At 38.9% G+C, this 26,264-nt stretch overlaps 1 protein-coding gene across 4 annotated transcripts in view; it reads left to right on the top strand.

Moving 5' to 3' along the window:
• The first annotated feature begins 12,614 nt into the window (after positions 1–12,614).
• The window catches only part of NEB (nebulin), a 247,776-nt gene continuing 234,126 nt past the window's right edge, over positions 12,615–26,264 (top strand). For all 4 annotated transcript variants that reach the window (XM_054478963.2, XM_054478962.2, XM_054478961.2 and 1 more), the window contains exons 1-7: positions 12,615–12,650; positions 16,096–16,137; positions 17,846–18,046; positions 20,160–20,267; positions 20,760–20,864; positions 21,357–21,461; positions 22,230–22,334. In XM_054478963.2, the coding sequence (XP_054334938.1) occupies positions 12,615–12,650; positions 16,096–16,137; positions 17,846–18,046; positions 20,160–20,267; positions 20,760–20,864; positions 21,357–21,461; positions 22,230–22,334 (702 nt within the window). The remainder of the gene's footprint in view (positions 12,651–16,095; positions 16,138–17,845; positions 18,047–20,159; positions 20,268–20,759; positions 20,865–21,356; positions 21,462–22,229; positions 22,335–26,264) is intronic.

Raw genomic sequence — 26,264 nt, 5'->3', positions numbered from 1 at the left:
GATGGTCTTTACAATTTGGCATGTTTTTGCAGTGGCTGGTACCGGTTGTTCCTTTCCACGTTTAGTGCTTCCTTCAGGAGCTCTTTTAGGGCAGGCCTGGTGGTGACAAAATCTCTCAGCATTTGTTTGTCTGTAAAGGATTTTGTTTCTCCTTCACTTATGAAGCTTAGTTTGGCTGGATATAAAATTCTGGGTTGAAAATTCTTTTCTTTAAGAATGTTGAATATTGGCCCCCACTCTCTTGTGGCTTGTAGAGTTTCTGCTGAGAGATCTGCTGTTAGTCTGATGGGCTTCCCTTTGTGGGTAACCCGACCTTTCTCTCTGGCTGCCCTTGACATTTTTTCCTTCTTGTCAATTTTTGTGAATCTGATAATTATGTGTCTTGGGGTTGCTCTTCTTGAGGAGTATCTTTGTGGTGTTCTCTGTATTTCCTGAATTTGAATGTTGGCCTGCCTTGCTAGGTTGGGGAAGTTCTCCTGGATAATATCCTGAAGAATGTTTTCCAACTTGGTTCTATTCTCCCCGTCACTTTCAGGTACACCAATCAGATGTAGATTTGGTCTTTTCACATAGTCCCATATTTCTTGAAGGCTTTGTTCGTTTCTTTTTACTCTTTTTTCTCTAAACTTCCCTTCTCACTTCATTGCATTCATTTGATCTTCAGTCACTGATACCCGTTCTTCCACTTGATAAAATCAGCTACTGAAGCTTGCGCATGTGTCACGTAGTTCTTGTGCCATGGTTTTCAGCTCCATCAGGTCATTTAAGGACTTTTCTACACTGTTTATTCTAGTTAGTCATTCATCTAATCTTTTTTCAAGGTTTTTAGCTTCTTTGCGATGGGTGCGTACCTCCTCCTTTAGCTCAGAGAAGTTTGTTATTACCGATCATCTGAAGCCTTCTTCCCTCAACTCGTCAAAATCATTCTCTGTACAGCTTTGTTCCATTGCTGGCGAGGAGCTGCATTCCTTTGGAGGAGAAGACGGGCTCTGATTTTTAGAATTTTCAGCTTTTCTGCTCTGGTTTCTCCCCATCTTTGTGGTTTTATCTACCTTTGGTCTTTGATGATGGTGACATACAGATGGGGTTTTGGTGTGGATGTCCTTTCTGTTTGTTAGTTTTCCTTCTAACAGTCAGGAGCCTCAGCTGCAGGTCTGTTGGAGTTTGCTGAAGGTCCACTCCAGACCTTTTTGCCTGGGTATCACCAGCGGAGGCTGCAGAACAGCAAATATTGCAGAACAGCAAATGTTGCTGCCTGATCCTTCCTCTGGAAGCTTTGTCTCAGAGGGGCACCCGGCCGTATGAGGTGTCAGTCGGCCCCTACTGGGAGGTGTCTCCCAGTTAGGCTACTTGGGGGTCAGGCACCCACTTGAGGAAGCAGTCTGTCTGTTCTCAGTTCTCAAACTCCCTACTGGGAGAACCACTACTCTCTTCAAAGCTGTCAGACAGGGACGTTTAAGTCTGCACAAGTTTCTGCTGCCTTTTGTTCAGCTATGCCCTGCCCCCAGAGGTGGAGTCTACAGAGGCAGGCAGGCCTCCTTGAGCTGTGGTGGGCTCCATCCAGTTTGAGCTTCCCAGCCTCTGTTTACCTACTCAAGCCTCAGCAATGGCAGACGCCCATCCCCCAGCCCTGCTGCCACCTTGCAGTTCGATCTCAGAGTGCTGTGCTAGCAGTGAGCCAGGCTCCATGGGTGTGGGACCCTCCGAGCCAGGCACGGGATATAATCTCCTGGTGTGCCGTTTGCTAAGGCTATTGGAAAAGCACAGTATTAGGGTGGGAGTGACCCGATTTTCCAGGTACCGTCTGTCACGGCTTCCCTTTGCTAGGAAAGGGAATTCCCGAACCCCTTGCGCTTCCCGGGTGAGGCGATGCCCCACCCTGCTCCGTGGGCTGCACCCACTCTCTGACAAGCCCCAGTGAGATGAACCCAATACCTCAGTTGGAAATGCAGAAACCACTCATCTTCTGTGTCACTCATGCTGGGAGCTGCATACTGGAGCTGTTCCTATTCAGCCATCTTGGAACTCAGGTCTTCTCTTAAATATGAAGGCCTCTATGTACATGTAAGAATATTAACATCAAGTATAATTTATATGTTTTTATCCTGTTAATCTGTCTGTTGTTAGTTTAATTCTCAAGCCAAGTCACAGAACCTAAGAGGGTAGAAGAAAAGTTTTCCACCCCTCCACGCAAGAATACAATGTATAAGAATGTTCATTTCATCTTTGTTCTTAAATGACAAAAGTTGAAAATACTTAATTCCCTTTCAACAGCAGAATGTGTAAGCAGAAGTATGGCCATTTGGTAGAATGTTATACAATAATAAAAACCAACAAACATGATATAAGTAAAAAATTAAGTTACAAAAATTGCAGGCCGGGCGTGGTGGCTCATGCCTGTAATCCCAGCACTTTGGGAGGCCGAGGCAGGCAGATCATGAGGTCAGGAGATCAAGACCATCCTGGCTAACATGGTGAAACCCTGTCTCTACTAAAAATACAAAAAAATTAGCCGGGCGTGGTGGCGGGTGCCTGTAGTCCCAGCTACTCGGGAGGCTGAGGCAGGAGAATGGTGTGAACCTGGGAGGTGGAGCTTGCAGTGAGCCGAGATCGCACCACTGCACTCCAGCCTGGGCAACAGAGCGAGACTCCATCTCAAAAAAAAAAAAAAAATTTCATATAGCATGATTCCATTATATAAAATCTAAAAACAGACAAAATGAAACTATATTGTTTAGAAATGCATACATACGTGGTAAAAATAAAAGCAAGGAAATTATTACTGCCAAGATCAAGAGATGACCTTTCTGTGCTAGTGTAGTATTAATAGTTACATGGCTGCCCCCATTTACCACCATTTGCTAAACTGTACGCATAAGTTTTACATAATTTCCTACATGTTACATTTCATAAGAAGAGCAATACCAAATAAAGTCAAAGACAAAACAAAAACCCTAGGAAGTAAAGAAAAGAAAATGAGAAGGCCAGGCACCATAGCTCACGCCTGTAATCTGGCACTTTGGGAGGCTGAGGCAGGTGGATCATTTGAGGTCAGGAGTTTGAGACTACCCTGGCCAACATGGTGAAACGCTGTCTCTACTAAAAATACAAAAATTAGCCAGGTATGGTGGCCTGCACCTGTAATCCCAGCTATTTGGGAGGCTGAGGCAGGAGAATCACTTGAACCCAGGAGGCAGAGGTTGCTGTGAGCTGAGATCGGGCCACTGTACTCCAGCCTGGGCGACAGAGTGAGACCCTGTCTCAAAAAAGAAAGAAAAGAAAAGAAAACAAGAAAAGACATGAGACTCTTGAAACAGAAATACATGTTAATTTAATATGTGTTAAAAGCAGTATTTCAAACTCAATTTAGTCAATAAATGGTGTTGAAACTGGAAAGAAGAGATTGACAGATTTGACTGACGATAAATTTCAACTCATCTCCGTGGTCAAAGACACCGCAAATAACTTGGAGAAAATATTAACAACATACACAAGAGGCAAATAATCATTTCTATAGTACATTACAAATGCCTAGAAATGAATGTGGGATGGAGATATGAGCAGATAGTAGACAGAATAAAATATATAAATGGTCAATAAACATATGAAAAAATAACCAACTTTATTATTAATTGGCAAAGTAAAAGTAGAAAAAATGTTTGCTACATAGGGAGAAGTAATATAATCACTGTAATTACTTGTATAATTATAATACATTAACATTATTAAATTAAAAAGTAATTTAAAATACAAAAATTAAGAAAATCAGTAAAGGCTAAGACTCCTCTAGCTTTACCATTTCTTAGTGCATGATCCATATTCTTATAGTCTCAAGATGGCTGCCCTGGCCCAGGCATTACATCTGTGTTCCAAACATAGTAAAGGGAAGAACGGCAAAACTAGTGCATGCCAGGTGAGTCTGACCCTGCTTGTCAGTCAAAAAAGAGCTTTCCCATAGGCCTCAGCACTAAGAATTGTACTTAAATCTTATTGGCGAAACAGTGTCATAGGTTACCCCTAACTGTTAGGGAATCTAAGGAGTGTATTTTTTAAATGGGCATATTTCTGCGTCGCACTAAACTGTGGTTCTGTTAATAGACAAGAAGAGATGCACATTGAGTTGGCCCTTTGTATCTGTGGGTTCTGTATCTGCAAATTCAATCACAGATAGAAAATTTTGTAAAAAGAAAACATTTTGAATGCATAGAGACTTTTGGGGGGGCATTATTATTCTCTAAACAATACAGTGTAACAAATATTTAAATAGCATTTACATTGTATTAAGTATTACAAGTATTCTAGAGATGATTTAAAGTATACAGGAGGATGTGTACAGGTTATATGCAAATGCTATGTCATTTTATATCAGGGACTTAAGCATCTGTGAATTTTGATATCTGCTAGAGGTCCTGGAACCAACCTTCCATGGATATTGGAATTGTTCTGCCCAATACCCACTGGGGGAGGGCTGTATATTGCTTAAGCAACTAATGATGTCTGCTGCATGAAGGAAGCATCTAGAACAGAGCCTCATATATTGTACATAATAAATAATAGTTAAAAGAATGAATTAGAATTGTTATATTATAATGTATATAAACCTTTATTTCATATTATAATCTATATGAACCTTTATTGCTTGAAATTTTTACAGTGAACATGTATTACTTTCAGATTTATAGATTGAATGCATATTTATATTTGGAGTCCTGGAGCATTTTGCAGTTCCAGAAAGTAAGAAAATGCACTCTCTCTCTCTCTTTCTCTCTGTCTCTCTCTCACATACACACACACACACACACACACTCAGACAAACACATACTGATGGGGGGTATGTCAAAGGAATGCAGGAGCCAACTAAAAGAGCTGCCAATGGTCAAAGCTAGAACCATTTGAGTAATAAAATAAAGAAGTATTGGATTGCAACACAAAGTATAAAATAAATATCCATTAGTCCTTACTGATATAAATAAGTGATTAAATAAATAAATTGGGAAAAAGAGAAAAATTTCCCATGCTGAAGAATTTCAAATAATTTATGTAGTTACTCCACCCTCAAGGAGGGGTGCACAACTCTCCAATCCTTAGGTTTTGGCTGTGCCTAGTGACTTCCTTCCAAAGAGTGTGGTGTGAAAAGGGGTGGTGGGGAGAGTAATTTTACAGAACAGAAACCTCCCAAACACCACAGCCAGGTGATGAACAAGGCCAACATTAACAGTAGTAAGTCATGGGGATAGCAGGTACTCTTGATATGATGGGAAGAAAATGGCACTTCACCTCTGTGGTCTTCCTCCCAATAACTCATAACCCGAGTCTTTTCTATGAGGAAAGACATCAGACAAATTCCAATACTAAGCAACCTATAAAATACTTGGCCTGTACTCCTCAAAACTGACAAGGTCATCAAAAATAAAGTGTGAGAAATTGCCATATTTAAAGAGACATGACAACTTAATGTAAAGTGGTATCTGAGATGGTATCTTGGAACATAGAAAGGGCATTAAATAAAAGCTAAGGATCTCTAAATAAACTATATGCCATTTTTAAAATAATGATGTGTCAATATTGGCTTATTAATCATAACACATGTATCATACTAATGTAAAATGTCAACAATGGGGAAACTGAGTGGAAGGTATATGGGAACTTTCTGTACTATCTCGTCAGTTGTTTCTGTAAATCTAAAACTGTTCTAAAAAATAAAGTTTGTTAAAAAGAAAATATCCAAATTCTTGTGAATATTCTTGATCTCTTTTCTACTGATTAAAGGATATATTAGTTATCTATTGCTGCATAACCAGTTGCCACAAACCTAGTGGTTTAAACAAGACATATTCATTGTTTCACAGTTTCTGAGTATTAGGAGTTTCAGCTTGGCTTACCTGGGTCCTCTTTAGGATCTCACAAGGCTGCAAAGAAGTTGTTGGTGAGGCTGTGTTCTCATCTGCAGGCTGGACTGGGGAAGAATCTCCTTCCCAGATTACTCTGACTCTTGGCAGGACCATTTCCTTGCAGCTGTATGACTGGAAGCCCAGCTTTTTACTCTCTTCTTCTGGAGGCTGTCCTCGGCTCCTAGAGGGCGACAGCAGTTCCTTGCCAGGTGGGCTTCCCCACCAAGGCCACGTGGCTTCATCAAGCCAGCAAGAAGTGTCTCTTGAGCAAGTTGGCTAGCAAGATGGAGTCTTATATGTTGCATGTAACTACAGAAGTGCCATCTCAACAGGTTTGCCAAATTCTACTGGTTAGCAGCAGGGCACAGGCACAGGATTTCACCAAAGTATGATCACCAGGAGGCAGAGATTATCATGGGGCCACATTACTATCTTTTTGCCACAAGTCTTTGTTCATCTAATTCACATCCGTAGTCATGAAGGGAACCGGAAGAATGGAGCCATATACTGCAGGCCACATCCAGCCCCAAAGCTCAGCAACAAATCCTAAGTCCCACACTCCAGCATCCAGTCCCACACTCACAGCTCAAAAGCCACCAGGAAGTCTTTGGATGAGCATCTGGTTCCAGTTCTGAAAGTCTAGGTCTATGCATATACTATACTTTGTTGAAAAGTTTTTAAAAATGTTGGGCACATGTCGTCAGGACCTCCTGAGGTTGTATCACAGGCACGTCCTTAATCTTTGCAAAATAAACTTTCTAAATTTATTGAGACCTGTCTCAGATACTTTTGGGTTCATACCTTTTATGTATCCTTTCTCAGGAAATTGCTGGAGGATATTTTCCATCAAAACAAGAAAGGTAAGCAAGAGAAAGACATGAGATCCAGGCAACGCAAGGTCTAATTCAGAAGAGAGAAGAGGATAATTCCCAGAATGAAAGACAGTGGAGGGGGCTCAAGAAAAGAACTGAGCTCCAGCCGCACAGGGAACTGATCCAGATGGAAGAAAAGACTCCCTGAGAGATCTAAGAAGAGGAAATGGGTAGAATTATAGAACACTACTTAATGTCTTTGAAAACACCAAGAGCAGACTTGACTTAGCCAGAAAGTTTGAGGCGTTAGTGCTATAAGTGTCTAGAATTATTCTGCCCAATACCATCACCACCTGCTACATGTGGCTGTTTGAGTTTAAGTCAAATAAAAAGTCTAAAAATTCAATTCTGCAGTCACACTAACCACATTTTGTTTTTTTTTTTTTTTTTGTTGTTGTTGTTGTGTTTTTTTGTTGTTGTTGTTGTTTTTTTATTATTATTATTATTATTATACTTTAGGTTTTATGGTACATGTGTGCAATGTGCAGGTAAGTTACATATGTATACATGTGCCATGCTGGTGCGCTGCACCCACCAACTCGTCATCTAGCATTAGGTATATCTTCCAATGCTATCCCTCCCCCCTCCCCCCACCCCACAACAGTCCCCAGAGTGTGATGTTCCCCTTCCTGTGTCCATGTGTTCTCATTGTTCAATTCCCACCTATGAGTGAGAATATGCGACTAACCACATTTTGAATGTTCAATAGCCACATGGGGCTAGTGGCTACTCTACTGGACAGTGCTGGTATAGAACATTTCAACTATTGCAGAAAGCTCTCTCAGACACCACTTGTCTAGAAAAAAAATTAAGCCAAGGAAGAAAATAAAATAAATGGAGAAAAATACCAACTTCCAGAAAAACAAGCCCTTGTAGAGGAAAAGAAAAATAATCGTAATATATAGGGTTCAGCTGTGAATAGCCTTTTGCTAATCATAAAAATGTAAACATTGAGTTCCGAATTATATGTGTAGAACTTTATTGAGGTGCAGGAGGTGAGGCTTGTGGTTTAGATGAAAGAGAATTAAAGCCTCATCTTCCCGGACAGGAGCTTAATAAATGATGCCTATGAATGAAAGATCAGGAAGGAGCAATGTAGACATTTTGTTAAATGTGTAAAGGAATATAACAAAAGATTCAGCTAAATGAGTCCAAGTGATGTCTCCAGGGAGGGGAAAAAGGAATAGAGGAAACAGGAAGTGTTGATTTAGTAGCAAGTCTTACAAAACTTAAGCTTGATTCTTAAGATATGTTCATATAGAAGTTGATCAAAATAATGAAATCAAAGAAATAACAAAAACTGTTACAATCCCATCTCCCTTATCGTGTCTTTTTTGGTCCCCAGGCATGACACTTCTATATTTTCATATTTAGGGAAGCAATATTTAGGTTCCAATATTGGCACGTAACTGCCCTGCTTTGGTTTGTAGCCAGTTGTACAAGCTTCTAGTCAGATGCCTGTGTATTCATAAATTCTTAGACTAACTATTGTCTGATTTTAGAAGCTTCGAGATATTTGGTATTTCAGTTAACTACAGAATAAAGAGTGAAGCTTCCAATATAATGTAAAAAATGATAATAGTAAAAATAATAATAGCTAACATTTACTGAACACTTACTATGTGCAAGGCATATAATAAGAACCTACCAATAAATCAGGGTATCAATGTGCTCTCGTTCCATAGAAGACATCATAGATAGGCCAGGAAAATAAAGCTGTTCTTTCATCTCTAGAGGGCATCATTCCAGATTAGAATCTGCAGAATTTAGTAAGGAGGTGGCAGTGTTTTTCTCTAGTGTGACTAGGAAGTATATGTAAGCTGCTTGCTGGTACACTCACCCCTGTGTAACCATGGTGGGAATATAACCAGCTCTCCTGTGAGTCTCTTACTTCTGACGTGCTTTGCAAATTATTAGGGTAACATGCGGCAGGCCAATTTAGCAGGGGCTTTGGGGCTTTCTTTTAGGAGGAATTTATCCCAAGAGATCTAAACCAGGGTAATTTCATGTGAACTCACTCTTGCCCCACCCCCCACCCTAACTTCTCATAGTTCTAGAGACTGGATGTCTAAGATCAGTGTGCACACTTCACTATGAATGGAGTTTGAGGTTCTGCTCATCTGTAGCACTTCTAGTTACTATCATAGTGGTTTCAAAAGTAATGTATAAAGAGTGTCTTAGTCCATTTGGTCTGGTATAACAGAAATAATATAAGCTGGGTGGCTTATAAACAGAAATTTACTTCTCATAGTTCTAGAGGCTGGATGTCTAAGATCAGGGTGCTGGCATGGTTGGGTTCTAGTGAGGACGTTCTTTCAGGTTGTGGCTAGCCATTACCCCCTGTAACTTCACATGGCAGAAAAAGTGCCAGGCAGCTCTCTGGGGCCTCTTTCATAAGTGTACTAATCCCATTTGTGAGGGCTCCACCCTTATGACCCAATCACTTTCCACACATCGGGGGGTAGGATTTCAACATATAAATTTTGGGGGGACACATTCAGCTCAGATAGTAAAGATTTTTCAAGTCTAATATCCCTAAGGATATTGAGATGTGTATACATAGCAACCCTCATTCTCTGTTAGTGAAACATAAAATAGTGTAAGGATTTTGACTGGCAGCTTGACAAAATCTATCAATTTTCAAAATGTGCATATATCTTCTGCCTCAGTAATTCTACTTCTAGAAATTTACCTTACAGATACATTTCATATAAGTATACAAAGGTAATGCACAGGGATGCTTACTGTGTGTTTTGTTTTGCATTGTTTTGCTTTATTTTGTAATAGCAAAAACCTTGAAACAACCTAGATGTCCATTAATAAAGTAATGATTAAACTATTATACTCTATCCAATCAATAGAATTATTTGTGGAAATTAGAGTAGGATATGTTTATGTGATGTTTCATAAAAAATGTCTATTGCATATTAAGTATATCGACTTATGTCAATATCTATATTGAAAATATCTGAAACTTAAAAATGACTACTTTAAGAAGGTCAGTGCTCATTTTTTACTTTATATAATTTTGTACTCTATGTTTTTAAAGTATGGGCGTGTATTATTTTTTAATTCAACAACACATTTTAAAGCATGTAATGACGAGTAAGTCACAATTCTAGTTTGCAGCTACCAAGTGAGTGATCTCATATTGCGTAAATATCCTTTGGTCATAAGACCTGTGAGAACATACAAGATGAACAGGTATAATCAGTTAAGATGATAAAATTATGTTAGATTTTATTTACTACCATGTGAATCATGGAGGGGGAAAAGGTATATGTATTTGAAATATGAGATTACTTTCTCAAACTCCTGGCCTCAGACAATCTGCCTGCCTCGGCCTCCCAAAGTGTTGGGATTACAGGCGTGAGCCACCACGCCCAGCAAGATTACTTTCTAATGTTTAACTTAAAAAAGAAAAAATATTACAATATGTTTAATCTCGAATCCATATCAAGATATAGGTGACTCACAGGGTTTTGCCTGAATACAGGAGCAACCCAGAGAAAGAGCAGTTCTCTGTCATATAAGAGCCTGTGATTTCTGTTGCTATGTGTAAGGACGGAGAGACAGACAGATAGAATTATATTTTAAATTAGAAAAAATACTTCAGGAGCAAAGAAAGTGCAAGAGAGACATTAGGCAAGTTTTAAGAAAATTGTTAGATAATTTTTATGAAGGAAATGTCTTACTTTCGGATTTGCCAAATAGGGCATCATTTTCTCCTGATAAGTTACTGATTTCCGTGTTTTCTGCTCTTGCTGTTCAGAAATTGAGCCTGTTTGTGTCTGCATTCACACGTTGTTTCTGGGAGCCAGGAGTCATCTGAGTTAATAGAAAAATCACTAACTCGGTTACATACGAGAGAGGTTCTATATTCCTAGCAGCTTGCCTTATCTAAGGAGGGAGAAGGTGCTAAATAGGATTTTAGTATACCCTCCTGGTTTAGTAACAGAAAAATGATGGGGTCTACTCTTTCTAATTACATCCTGTGGATAACTTATCTAGTGCCGTTGTCAAATGTTTTCACCTTTAACTTCACTCATCACATTTTTAAAAATTGCTTTTGCCAACTTGATGTTTACTGGGTCTTATTCCTTAGTTTCTTTCACGCTAACACCAGTAACTTATCTGTAGCTCCACCTGGTGAACTTTACCAGGGTGAGTACATTTATCACCATGACTGGACAAATGACATGAAGAAAGCAGTCACAGAAGGGTCAAAGCCTCTCAAAGTCATGCTTATTTTCTACTAAATTCTTTTGCATGAATATGACATTGAATGGGGCCTCAGTAAATGGGAAATTCAACCTAAAATTGAACTGCATAGGCTGGAAGTTAGGTAAAATTTGATTCCATTTGAATAGTTCTAAGCAAGCAATTTGTTACCCTTTATCCTTTAGTGGAATTGATGAACAGGTGGTTTTCAGAAGATCACTTGGTAAATTTAGCTTCTGAAATTTGAGCAACTCAAGATCTGATTGGTTGCTCTTGCCACATGATAATTCGGAGCCCAGGCATCACGCTGGCTTTTGCCTGGGGTTCTCAGGAGGGGAGAGTTGGGAGAGGCTTTGCTGCTGAGGAAATTTATTTGGTAGATTGAAGGTAAGGCCAGTTTATGACTTTTTCTGTAATACTCTTTCAGGAGATGTTCCACAACTTCCCTTGAAGTATTTTTCAAAGGTTTGGGCTATAACTGAGGAAACTAATGGTAGAAATATGGCTAGGAGAGTCTAACCCCATTGCCCTACTAAGGCCCTACTAATATCTGCTATGTACAGTGTGTGATTAGAGTCAAGTCCTTTGCTAACCAATTTATTGCTTGACTGAATTGGCTCTCTTGTCTAACAGTTTTTTGCCTTTGATATTTTTCTCTAAATATATTAGTATGAAAAAGAAGATACGTTGCTTTACGTTCCTATATTTATCCTGTTCTACTGGGCTTCATTTGCCTGAGGAGTGGCAGTTTCGCTAGCTTAACAAAACCAGCCACTGCAGGGTATTGGTTTACATGGCAAACATCTTTGGATGAAGCGACAGCTGTTCCAACTCATCATCCAGTTCATATCAAGAGTCTCACTCTCTGGCGTCAAACTGTAGAGGCCTTGAGAGATCCTTTCCCTGTTTTCTGCATTAGAAGCTTAGGCTAAGGACTGACAATCCTATATGCACTTCAACCAATGCTTTACAACTTTGTTATTTTTCAGGTTTGAACGAGAGCTACAGAAACGAAAGAAAAAGTCTGTATAAGCCAATGGTGTTCGGGAAGAAAATATCCCCATTGCCTTGAGGTTTCTTTTTTTCTTTTAAAATGTATTGACAGATGTACTTTTATGAGTTCCAATTTGAAGCCTAAGATATACTGCAAACAGTGGATCAGGGCAGTATGGAAAACTAAGTCAGCCCTCTTAGAATTTTGGTGCCGGGGGAAAAATTTCAGCTTCTTCTGAAACCCAAGCTGACCTTCTTTCACTAAATTTTTTGCTGGAAAATGTCTTTTCTCTAAGTGCTTGGAAGTTTAAATTCTCTGTTCCCTGAGTCCAAACTCTCTCACTTCCTTACCTCAATTTCCTTTTACAATTTTGACTAAGCTGATTATGTAGAAGTAGCCATTCCCAACACTGAAGGAATAAAAAGAAAGAAATTTGAAGCTTCTGCTGTTTATACTTGTATTTTAAATGTCTTCTCTCCTTTGGCCTGCAACAATATATGATTTTTACAATAGTTTAGCTTCAAATTCTATTTTTATAATGTCGTAAGATAATTTCTGTGCTGGGAATGGACTCTAATATGTTTTCATTTGTATGGAATATGCAAAGTTTGTAGGTGTCACTACTACTCTGGAAAAATGGCAGATGATGAAGACTATGAGGAGGTGGTGGAGGTAAGATTTTAAAAAAAACACTGACAGCAAACTATTTTATGTAGTGACAATCAAAGCTGTGTAGGTGAATTAATCATTCAAAAAATACATTGTCTATTATAACTTCACAAAGAGTCATCATTTAAAGCATAAGAAAGGAATATTTTATGTTCGGTTTCACTATAATTACGTGGGATTTAGAATTGAAAGGAAATATCACTGTTTCCCACTTTTGCTTTTCTTTAAGCTCTCAAAAAACCAAGTTGGAGTAAAGGCAGGTTTTAATTCGTCTTCTAAAACTACTTTCTTCCCCACTTCCCAACCCCGATGTTCAAAGGGACAGAGATGAAGAGAAAGTTCTGAAAATGGAACTCTGTCTCTTAGTGTCTGCATAGCAATAGAGGAAAACATCTACTCCTTATTCTTTGCTTCAACTAGCTAATCATCTATAGGGTAACATGGGTTAGATATTCAGAATAATCATATGTATGAAATTATTGGCAGATGTGAGACTTTATACATAACACATACACATGTGCACCGACACTCACATACAAGCAAATATAAATAAAGGCATGAAGGTTGCAGCGATAGTTGGAGCTGTACCTTCCTACCAACTTCATTATATTTACCCAAGTGAACAAGACTAGCTTTTGCTTTTGAATTTTGAATAAGAACAAAGACTATAGTGGGTATCTTGAAAATTTTCCTTCCAGTTATTGGTGGACATCTAACACATTTTACAAAGCTGTTAATCATTTATTTTATATTTATTTTACATCCTTTTGTTTTTATCATCTTACGGTTTTTCCTCACCGGCTCTTGCCTTTATCTTCACATTCTAGAAATAAAATCTAAAGGCTTGGAACTATAATGCACATAAATACAGTGCCATGAATCTGAATGTGCTTAATAATTACCAATTAATGATGATGATCTAAACACATGAAAATCTCCAAATGCCTAAGGCACTTGGAGGCAGTTTTGAAAATCTATGCTTTTTAATAAGACTGAAATTAACTGTTAGAGCTACCAAGAACCAAATTTTAGGTGGCAGTGCCAAAATTACTCTTTGGAAAATTATTTTAGTGACCAGTCTATATTTAGATGAGAAAATTTTATTTATTCTACAAATAAAATAGCTTTTATTACTGAAGGATATGAGGGAAAAAATAGAATGAATCTCATACAATGTAACACTCAACCTCTCTGGTTTAAATGCTGATGACCACATCTTTCATGCTGATATTATCACTAGTGTGCATTTTACTTATGTACCTAAGGGTCAGAAATATCACTATCAAACACTAATATAAGTATAAATTAAATTATCTTCCCTATGATAATAATGCCAGTAACAGTTTTTACTCTCCAACTTAAATATCCCTTGTCTTTCTTAAAATAATTGTTTACCTTTGCCACTGGAAATTGTCCTTAGTGCTAGACTTGATGATTCAACTAGATGTCATAAAAAAGGAGGCGGCTATTTTTAGACATCCCATCCCTACCATTTTGTTCCCATTACAGCATCTGGGTCTGACCAGCAGGTGATAAACGAATAGACTGCCTGCCAGAAAGTATTGAACTGAGATCTCTTTGACCTCAAAAAAGATCATGAGCATAAGAGGGTGGTGCATTCGAAAAAATGGCCAGGGAAGATTTTAGAAAACAGAGAGGAGCTAGCTTTAAAAATATGCAGAAAACAGAGAAGAACTGGCTTTAAAAATATATCTCCTTGGGATCTTGGACATCTGAAATAAAGTTTTACTGTTCTCTCTAACTTAAACTTGGAAAGAAAGAGAGAGAAGCAAGGATGTACTATCTAATTAGTGGCACAGCTCTAAAAAAAGAGTGAGATTTGGCATACAAGTTAATGCCAACCATTTAAATAATGTTGCCTCTTCTATAAGCGTATTTCTAAGATGCATTTACCAATGGTGAGAGCCCAGCAAAGGTAAAATTGAATGGTTTCCAAGGAGCTGCTTTTAAACTTGGATGCTGAGAAAATCCAAAATAGTTGTGAATCTTCCATTTTATTTTAATATTTCTTCTGAAGCCACTGATGTTTTGTGTGACCGGAGGAATGACTCTATGTGGCGTCAGCATCAAACAATATTTTCTAGTGTCCAAATGATATTTCTCATGTGCTGAAAGTCACAACTGTAAAAAAGCAAATCTCTGTCCTGTCAGTGCTTGTGATTTTTGTTGCTATGTGTAACGACATACAGGCAGAATTAGATTTTAAATTAAAACAATAGCTCAAGAGTAAAGAAAGCACAAGAATGAGGAACATTAGGCAAGTTTTAGACAATTGTTAACGCAGGTGAAATAGCACAGGCGGCCTACTGACAATGGTTAAGTAATTTGATGACACTTCACTGAAATGAATGCAGGTCATTGAGGGAAATTTTGCATCTTAATGTTTTCTCTTCCCTTGAGTGCTGTATGTTTTGGTGTTAAAGATAAGAAAAATGAAGCATAAAGTGTTCTACATCCATTTTTTTTTTTTTAAACTAAGAAATAAGCCAAGTGTTTCATCTTTATCCCTTTCCTCGTGTGCTTGGCCTAAACGAGCCTCTCCTTCTGTTGACCCTACAGAGCAGGGTGAGGCTAAGGACAGGATTCCTCTCTCCTTACACATCTGAAACCAAATGTCAACCAGTTCCTTTCTGCATCTATTTATTGCTGGTGATGTCAGAAGTAGAACAAAAGTAGACTTGGTTTCAGATCCAGGCTGCAGATCCGTCATGCAGGCCATGATGACCTCAGAGCCACTGTGGCAAATTGCAGCCTACCTTTCCCACACTTTGTGATGAAGAATCTTCTCATTTTCCCCTTCATTCCTTAGCATTTACCAATTTTCATATTAGCACCACTCTGTTTAGGACAATCACACTATTGAAAGAGACTCACCCATCACTCCAGAAGAAACTTATTACTTACTAATCAGGAGGGTATAGGAATAATTGAGATGTGGATATACTTTGGGATCTTATTATTTCCATGATACAATCCATTTAAAAATGTATTCACACTCGAGTTTCAGTTTTAGTTTATTGTTAGTTTGCAAACAATGAGTTTTATCACAGTTCCTGTCTGCCCAACCCACACACTCAGGATCTTCTTATTGTATTCTCAGCAAATTCTATCTTGGGGACCATAAGAAAAAAATTTCCATGTCCCAGTAAAGTAATATAGCTTCTCTTGATTAAAAAACAGCCTCACACATTTTTCTCAGCCCTCTGCATCCCTTTGTCCATTTGGATGGCATTCACTTTAGCTTTCCTGAAGTATTACAAAGTGAAGATGGGTTCCAAAATATGAACAGGCTCCCTCACCTACCCCTTTCCCACAGACATTCCGAATCAACCGAGCTAGTGCAGTCACCTAAGTGGTTCAGCTGAGGCAGAGGAGAGGTGGTTTCTGCTTTGGTTCTCTTGCCAATGCCTTTGTGCTCTATTTACAGTACTACACAGAAGAAGTGGTTTATGAAGAGGTGCCGGGAGAGGTAAGGCCCAGCCCACAGCTGCATAAACTGCATTCTCATTAAAGCAGGAAGAGCTTTCTCCTTTCTCAGACTCCCAGGGCCACAAAGATGGCAAAAGGGATTATCTGACAGAGGATCACTTACCTACCTGTGCCCAGAAGCTGGTGTGAAAGCACAAACATTACCTGTTTGATGGATTATTTCACCTTTTTTTCCTATTCAACAAACCCAAGATGGCAGGGGGTGGTTCCCCCTATTGCTCCTGTGTGATATTTTTGTGTAGATGAAGCTAATTAGAATAATGTCAGTGGCTATTACCATTCTCCAACAGTGGCAGGAGGGATGGTGACAACAAGCCAAGGAGCCTTGGCTTTGTGATTCATAGGGACAAGCAGTTTTACTGTGTGGAGTTGTAACTTGTAGGACACCATCTCTGCCACCAGGGATGGTGCCTCCAGGGCTTCATTCCTTATGATGCATTGAAATGCTACTCGGATTTTAGCACATTAGGAATTCTAAATAAGCTATTACCATAAATATTCCACGTTCAAGCTCTTTTTTTTTTTCAAGGTGAAATACCTCTCTCATGCTTTATTTTCTGCATGCAGCTGTTTCTCTTTGAGCATGACCAACAATGATATGGATGGTTAATCCTGAAGCTTGTTCAGAGAACCTGTGACTGCATAAAAACTAACATCTGTAGATGCTGTAATTTGGTTAGTTTCTCACAGTCAACCATGCCTTAGTAATCATGGGCAGAAAACAACCTATTAGCAATGATGTGACAACACTAGCGGGGGTTTTTATAAATGTACAATTTCCTTACTAGGTTCTTTTTTCATAATTGATGCTATAATTCTTTGATACAGATGATATTAGCTGTGAAGGGAAAGATACTGTGAAATGGATAGAAGACTTGGCTGCTTATCTTTTTTTCTTACATGTATTATTTTTAACCTTGGATTAGACCCAAACTTTGGGTCTTAGTGTCTTCCACTATAGCCTGCTGTAAGAAATAGTAATTTCTCACCTACTACATAGATAGGACTATTGTGAGGATAATTACCCCCATTATGTTGTCATCATTATTCTTGTCCACCTAAGCATTTATTAGTGTAAATGGCACTCCAGTTCACATTAATTAACTGACTAAGCCAAGGGAATGAAAATCTCTTATAATATTGATGCGATTCATTTTTTTAAAGTTCGTTATTCTTTGTCTCCTACTACAGTGGAGAATGCCTAAATCCCTGCAGAACAAACGACCAATTTTCCCTTAGTCATTTACAAGTTAATATTAAAGTCAAGAATTTGAGCTTTGTTTGATTATCTTAACCTTTTGTTCCCCAACCTCAAGTTTGCTTTTACTTTACCTAGGCAACTTAAGATTTTCAACTGTTTTAAAAAAGTAGTTTATTGCCGATTTCCCCCCGACTACTTTGAAGTGTTCGAGTGTCTTTCTGCAAATGCAAACTTAAGACAATGTTGCAAAGTAATAAGGAGTAAACTTTTTATTCCACACAATCCCAACAATCAGCATTCAGATTTCTGTACATAATGTGCCTTCATACGGCTACAGTGTGCCATTTCTTGCTTTGGCTTACTTTAGATATGGAGAAGTAACACCAGGAATGTAAATCTGACTTGAAGTTAGAATAATATATACTGAGATCACAGTAGCACAGTTTTGACTTTCACAACAATGTTGAACTGCGTATCAAATTTTCAGACAATAACAGAAATTTATGAGACTACGACAACAAGGACATCTGACTATGAGCAATCAGAAACTTCCAAACCAGCTCTGGCACAGCCAGCACCAGCAAAGCCGGTGGAGAGGAGGAAGGTCATCCGGAAGAAAGTGGATCCTTCAAAGTTCATGACCCCCTACATTGCACACAGTCAGAAAATGCAGGATCTTTTTAGTCCAGTAAGTTTCAAACAACTTCTGCTGACCTGGTTTGATTATTAAGAAATTACTGATCTCAACCCACTCTGTTTTGGATGCTGGCTGGATTTTATTTCTTAAACCTGTATGAAACAAAAACTTATTTTGCAAATTATAGGCTCTTGTGACTGTCGAATTTTCCTTTTATGTAATTCATTTATACCATTGCAGCATAAGAAAGCATTCTTATTGAAATCATTCCTGCAAAATAAGCATAAGGCCAATCATAAAGCATTTATTGGTATTTAATCACTATTAGCCAATCTAGAATAATGCAATCATAAATACAGATTTAATTTAGGCCAGTTCACGGAAGCTACATAACATATTTAAACAATGTTAGCAGAATAGCTTCTCAGTAGACTAGCTAACAGCATATAAAAAGGTATATAAAAAGGTGTGTAGTGAAGAAGAACATTTATTTTAAAAATCCAAGATCAGACTAAGAACTCATTTGAAACTGAGGATCTGAATGTTTGGCTGTACCTTAGAACAGTGGTTATTAACCATGGCTGCACACTGGTTAATATGCTCAGGCCATTCTAGTTTAATTGGTTCAGAGTTGGGCCTGTGCACAAAGATTTTTTTTTTTTAAGAAACAGAATCTTTCTCTGTAGCCCAGGTTGGATCAAGCAATAGCTTCAGCCCCAGACCCCTGGGCTGAAGCAATCCTCCTACCTCAGTCTCCCTAGTAGCTAGGACTATAGGTGCATGCCACCATGTCTGGCTAATTAAAAAAAAATTGTGGATCTCCTAATTTTTTTTTCATAGAGGCAGGGTCTTGCTATGTTGCCCAGGATGGTCGTAAACTCCTGGCCGCAGGTGATCCTCCCACCTTGGCCCCACAAAACATTAGGATTATAGGCATGAGCCACCACGCCCAGCCCTGTACAAAAGGATTTTAAAAAGCTGCCCAGATGATTCTAATGTGCACCCAGGTTGAGAATCACTGCTCTCAATGGTCCCTGGTCCTTAAATTCCCATGTACAGTTCTGTAAGTTACACTGACTGATTCAGACAGATTCAGACACATTTCAATGGGTCTAATTTGTTGATTGTCCATGGTGGGCTGAGGTCTCACTGGGTGGCTTGATTGCATGTCCTCTGGAGGCTTAAAAAATGAAATGTAGCTTAAGAGAACATTGGATTATATAAGACTAAAGTTTATGTCGAAAGCATCCTATTGAGGTTGAGCAATACATACTCACTTTTCGTTAAATGATAGCAGCTCACTGTTTGGTAAAATTCTAGTTCAGAACCTTAAATAATCTAAGATAGATTTCTAGAAACAAGATTTTCTTACCTTCTTTAGTGCTGCAGTATTCAGCAAGGATAGAATTTTTTATTCTACATTCATACATTCTTATTAATAAGATAGAATTCATACATTCTTATTAATTCAGATCCTATGAACCTAGAATTTCTGATGTTCTGAACAGAATGTCAGCAAAGGTCTGTAATAGTTTTTAAGTTTTAAGTAACCAAATCAATAGTATAATTTAGATTATTGACTACTCCACTCAAGAATACTCCCAAAACATTTATAATGATAAATTATGCACATTATCATTAAAGCAAGAATTCATTGTGTATTCAGCAGATATAATAAAATCACATTCCTAAATTTACAGAATATAATTCAGACCTGTCATTAATTCAGCTGGTGTCTCAGCTATCTGAACTACTGAAGTTTAGCTGCAACTTCTGAATTTATTATTTTTGCATTGTATTAGCAATCAAATCTTTTCAGAATTAACTCAATTTCTATATTTATTTTCTAAGATAATTGAGGTTTAGGCTTTTTATGTATGCATTCAGACAAAAAAAAAAGATTGAAAGAATCATTTTAGGGTATTTCGAAGACAATAGTCTATAATAAATTTGCATTGTCTCCAAGATCCAACCATGTTTAGGAGAAGCAATTATCAAATCTATTTTAGTTTTTGCTGAGAGTTGGGGTAGGGGACAAAATGAAAGCTATTACAATTGATAATTGCTATAACTTGAAGGATTTTTTTTTAATCAGATGGGGTGAGTATGTTGCCTGAAATTTTTGCTGCTGTCTTGTTAGGCTAATATCTGATATTCTTTTCAGAATAAATACAAGGAGAAGTTTGAGAAAACAAAAGGACAGCCATACGCCAGCACAACAGATACTCCAGAACTTCGCAGAATCAAAAAAGTACAAGATCAACTCAGTGAGGTGGGCTGCATTGCTGAAATAAAAGAGAGGGACATTTCAAAATACACCTACTGCTGGGAATTTTGGGCTGTAAATATGTGCTGTGAGAATGAGCAGTTGAATTACCATGAGCTAGTTCACAAATCTAGAAAAGCATGAAGCCATAGATCATGTTGCTGTAAATGTGAACCCAAAGAAACTTCTAAAAGCTTGGCTTAGCAACTTAGCTTAAGAGGAGACTATGAGATGGAAGCTCCAACTCACTGTGGTTCTCCACACTGTAGCACAGTAAGGCCAAGAAGCAGCAGGCTGGAGATCCAGCCAGGAAAGCAGACAAGCAGTAAATGCTGGTGCTCCTTTGAAGATCACATTTTTCCAGCTAAAATGCAGAAACTATGCTTTGTGATGCAGACCTAGAGTCACTGGGGTAATGCTTTGTGGTTATAAGAAATTCCTTAATATACTCACATGTTCATGCCTGTGATGAACTCTAACTGTGCATTATTTGGGCAGGTTAAGTATCGAATGGATGGTGATGTTGCTAAGACTATATGTCACGTAGATGAAAAAGCAAAGGATATTGAACATGCAAAGAAAGTGTCGCAGCAAGTCAGTAAGGTAAGGCAATGATATGGATGGCTGGGGTACTCAGTAGCATGTGCATCATGTCTGCATTGTCTTAGAGGAGAAAATTGGACAGGCCTGATCCTGCTCACCAGCCTCTTGGGAAGTGTGAATTCAATACCTGTATTCATCAAGGAGGCTGCACAGATGACTGAGTGGCCTGTAGAACCTGTGGGTGGATGGAAGAGTCCATGCCCTGCCCAAAGAGGCATCTGTGACTCGGCTGCAGGCTGTTGCTGCATGGAGTCCCAGTGTCGCCAAAGAAGCTGAGGAGCTAAATTTTTAATTGAAAGGAATTAGAATTTTCAATCAAAAGCTGACTATTGTAGGAAAAATATTATAGGACAATGGCATGGTCAATGTTTTCCTAGTAACACATTGGCAGCCTTTGAGCAAGGATGCATTCATGAGTCTCCCTTTGTTGTTTAAATCCTCATGCCTTTGGGTGAGACCTCAAGCCACAGATCCTCTGCTCCTTCTGTCTAGGTTTTATACAAGCAGAACTGGGAAGACACCAAGGATAAGTACCTGCTTCCTCCTGATGCCCCTGAACTTGTCCAGGCTGTTAAGAACACTGCCATGTTTAGCAAGGTAAGGGCCCGCTCCATTGCCACTTCTATCTTCCTATGTCATCCCATCATATACTTCATGTAATACTTGGTGAACTCTTGATCATCCAGAATACAATTCCCCAATCTTTTTATGAGTAGCCTTGAGACATGTGAGACTGCAGGGATAGGGCTTGGCAAAAAGGACTGAGAGGAAAGCTCCTAGGCAGAATAGGAAGAGGGTCCTTTGGGAACCTGAGCAACCTGGTGGCAGAGGGGAGTGACTGTGGAGAATAAAGGTGCTCTGGAGAACCAGCTGAGAGAGCCACAAAGTAATATCTCAAAATTGTCTGTAGACCTTCTGCTATACTTTGGATGTCCCTGGCTATTACTCTAATTAGAGGTTTATTTTGTGCCCCTTCTTGCAAGTGTCCTATATTGCCCTGAACTATGTGAAGTGCTTCCTGGCTCCTTACATTGTGTTAGCACTTGTAAGTGCTATTAATAAACAATGACAAAGAATGACCAAAAAAAAAAAAAAAAAAAACCAAGAAGGCAGGTAGAGTCACAGAGAAGAGATGAAACAAAATCAGACACATCTGCCCCTCTGAAAATAAGAAAAAGCAGGGCATGCTATCAGTAAAAATGACTTGGGTTGGATGGAAAGTGGGAAGTTATCTGTGAATTTCATTTACCTTTGCTCTCACCTGGCCCTTGGTTCTTTAGGTTATTAATGGATGAATTCAAAACTATGTATTTTGTGTAAACGTGACTCTACTTCCTCCTAACTTTTCACTCTTTTTTGATTTAGAAACTGTACACTGAAGACTGGGAAGCAGACAAAAGTTTGTTTTACCCCTACAATGATAGCCCAGAACTGAGGAGAGTTGCCCAGGCCCAGAAAGCTCTCAGTGATGTAAGTGAAATGCAAGTGGCACCATTTAGGTGTGCAGAGTCAGGGGAACTTGAATTACATCTTCTGGCCAGATGGTCACTGCAGCTCTTCTCTATAAGAGACTAAATGTTATATTTCAGAGGAGTACGTCTAGAATTGTTATAATTTATGATGTCTCATTTAAATTAGATATAATTTATACTTTATATTAAATATAATCTTGTCCAGTTCCCTCTTCTTATAGGTGGCAAACCTGAATCTGGGGTCACTTTAGTTAGTGGCAGAGCCCAGGCTTGTGAGCCCAAGACTAGTATTCTTCCCATTAGAGCATGAGTCCTTCTTTCCCCTTGGCTCTGGTTGAAGTTGTTCTGTGACAACAGAGTGACAATTTTTAAAAACCTATTGTAATCATAGCCACCTTCCCAAATCTATTAAGTAAACAATGTTATGGAAGGGTTGTGCCTTGCTATTCTGATCATCAAGTCCAAATTGTGGTGTGTCTCCCTTTCTCTGTGTGTGGGACCTGACTAGTATACTTGTTAAAACATATTTGTGGCTGGGTGTGGTGACTCACCCCTGTAATCCCAGCAGTTTGGGAGGCCAAGAGGGGAGGATTGCTTGAAGCCAGGAGTCTGAGATCAGCCCGGGTAGGAAAGCAAGACCTCATCTCTACAAAATGTATTTTTAAAAAATTAGCCAAGTGTGGGGGTGCATGCCTGTAGTCTCAGCTACTCAGGAGGCTGAGGTAGGAGGATCACTTGAATCCAGGAGGTCGAGGCTGCAGTGAGCAATGATCAAGCCACTGCACTCCAGCCTGGGCAACAGCGAGACCCCCATCTTAAAAACAAACAAACAAACAATGACCACACCACCAACAACTAAACAAACCAAAAACACATTTGTATAGTTATCCCACAAAGAGCTCTTGCTATCAGAAGATACTTCAGTTAGTGAAAAATTAGTGATCCCACTTGCCAGAATTTCTGTATCCTAGACCTTGGAAACCGTATGTTAGAGGAACTTAAAAGGCTTAATAGAGTCCTTAGGCTTGAAACCAGCAGCAACAGCAGCAGAGAGACCCACTTGGGCCTAACACTCTCCCTTATTTTAAGGTACTTTCTTACATGACCATTGGATTTGCGGGAGGCCATATTGAAAATCCAGACTGCTACTCCAGTCTTCAGCAGAGCACTGTATTATAAAGTGACAAGTTATTTGACATTCAATTGTTGGTTAGATCCCTGGAACCTCTTATACTCAATTTGGACTTAGTAAGCCAGTTCAGACTGATTGGGATTTACTTCTAATGGAATCTATGGTCTGATCTTGCCATGAACCAAAATTATACGTACCAATTTGATGGTGTCTCCAACTTTTGAGGTCTGATTTTTAATGCCACCCTCTTAATATCACCTGCAAGTTTAGTGGACATCTTTTCTATTTCACTTTCTATGTAATTGGTTAAAATATAACACAGATACAGTCGTATCCTTCCATAGGTAAGTTAGGAAGTAGAGAAGGTATAACAAAATTTTGAAGTCATCTAGCACATGGTACCAATTTTAATGTGTGAGTATTTCTTGCTTCTCTTTCAAGGTTAGCTTTTTGATTCTGTATCTCACAGATTCACAATATTGTTACATGGCTGTTACCAAGTGATCAAGAGTTATTTATTGGAAGTCTATTATGCATGTACACCTGGCAGGATAGAAAAGTACTACAAGCAGTTTTCATCCTTTCCTCTGAGAATTTGTAATCAGGCTGATAAAATAAAAGTATGATATATCAAACAACAAGAAAAAAGTTAAAAATGAAACAAAACCCAACAGTCTAACACTTGCTACAAGACAGACAGAACATGTGTAAGTAATCAGAGAAGGCCATGTGGAGGTGGTGGTCCTGAGGGCATGGGTGGTGATGAAGAAAGGCATTTTGAGTAGAGGGAGCACTCGAACAAAGGGACACAAGTAAAATGAGGTCTGAGTTTTGAGGGACAAGGAAAGTGAATGATGGGAGTGCCTCATTTGGAGGGCAGTTGTGAGAATGCCGGCAGCAGGACCTTGAAAGGCAGACAAAATTGCTTCGACGTGGAACGATAATAAATAAGAGGCATCATAAGATTTTGGAGTGGAAAACAGCATGATAAAAATAGAATCTGGAGTAATTTTGATGAGCAATATGACAGATTGAGATTAGGGAATACAGGAAAAACTGGGTAATTTGGAGAAATCTATTTTAGTAATAATTAGGGCAAAGGAGAGGAAGAAAGGAATCTGAGGGTAATAAGTATTAATAAGCATGAATGGCATTGGATATTGGAGCCAAAGGAGAGAAACAAGCCCTAGAGGAGCTTCTGACTGTAGACTGGTGGTCTGGGTGAGCAGGGGCACAGCTGGTAAAGCTGCGTTAATGGAAAGAGAAATGGAGTTGAGATGATTGAAGGAAACTTCAGATCAAGGCATCCTATGGATAAATTAGAAAGTACCATTGCTCAGGTGTGAGACCAGGGCAAGAAATTAATATTTGAGAGTCATCAGAACAAAGTGATAGCCAAAGACATGAACATCTATGAGGGAAGCAGAAGAGTGCATGGCCAAGGGCAGAGTTTTGGAGGACACCCACACTTAGGACTGAACAGGAGCCAGCAAAAGGATGAGGGAACAAACAGAGAAGTTGAAGAGGAACCAGGAAATGCCATGTCATGTAAGCCTGGGAGAGGTTTCCAAGAAGACAGTTAATCTCCTATCTCCCTTCATCTAACAAATGGAGAGATGAAGGATTACCTTCATACCATTCTAATGCTATGGACTTTGAACAATGAAAGTTGGCCACTTGTTTTGAGCAATTACAGTAGAAGATGTAATGAAAGAGAACATACAATAATGAAGTAAAGTCTTCCCTGCTATTCCTCAAAAAGATGTGACAGTTAAGGCATAGCTTTTATTTTTATTGCAGACCAAGTATGCACTCAGTATCAGATTACTGACATGCCTATTAATACTGTTGTCAGTACTATGAACTTCTACAATTATTGGGCACAGAGCCCTAAGCAAGCTGTTGTTTGCAGAATGCATCACTGGGTAGGCGCATAGATTTCTGGCTAAGGGCTTGGGTTTAGAGGCTGTTGCTACCTCTCCTGTACCATCTTCCTGTGTCATTCTTAATCTACTTATCATGTTTTCCTTATTATCTAAGTAGAGACAAACTACTTTGCACACACTAAGAGTCTATAAGCTGATGCAGAATACTGAACTTTTTTTTTTTACTTTTTTAAAATCAGATCATTCTCCATAACAACAGAATTCTAACTAAACAGAATTCTGAAGAAGGTTCCTGAGAAATTAGGACTTCTAGATCTGATTTGTCTGAAACTTCTTGGCAGGATGTCATACTTAATAAGCATTTATCCTATTTAAATGTTGCTTTTACCCTAAGGACTTAACCAGCCATGAAAAATCCTGTTGTCCTATGCCTAAAATAAAGTCTTCAGTTTGTATTTTTTTTTTTTTTTTTTTGTGACAGGGTCTCACTCTCTCACCCAGGCTGGAGTGCAGTGATACAATCTTGGCTTATTGGCTTATTGCAACCTCCGCCTCCCAGGCTCAAGCGATCCTCTCACTTCAGCCTCCCAAGTAGTTAGGACTACAGGTGCACACTACCACACCCAGCTAATTTTTGTATTTTTGGTACAGACAGGGTTTCACCATATTGCCCTGGCTGGTCTTGAACCTTTGAGCAATTCATCCTCCTTTGCCTCTCAAAGTGCTGGGATTACAGGCGTGAGTCGCCGTGCCTTGCTTAACTTATTTAAAAGAAATTAAGCCAGGCTTGTTTGTGGAATTTGTGTAAATACATTTCAAAATCTGTCTTTTGTATCCCAATTGATTTGATGTCCATGAAAGCTTTTGTTATAGGCACTAGGTAGATATTATTGGGATAAGATACAGTTAG

This window comes from Pongo pygmaeus, chromosome 11 (genome assembly GCF_028885625.2).
Source record: "Pongo pygmaeus isolate AG05252 chromosome 11, NHGRI_mPonPyg2-v2.0_pri, whole genome shotgun sequence".
Lineage (NCBI taxonomy): Eukaryota > Metazoa > Chordata > Mammalia > Primates > Hominidae > Pongo > Pongo pygmaeus.
Note: the sequence above shows the minus strand (reverse complement) of the source record. Positions and strands in the feature narration are given on the sequence as shown.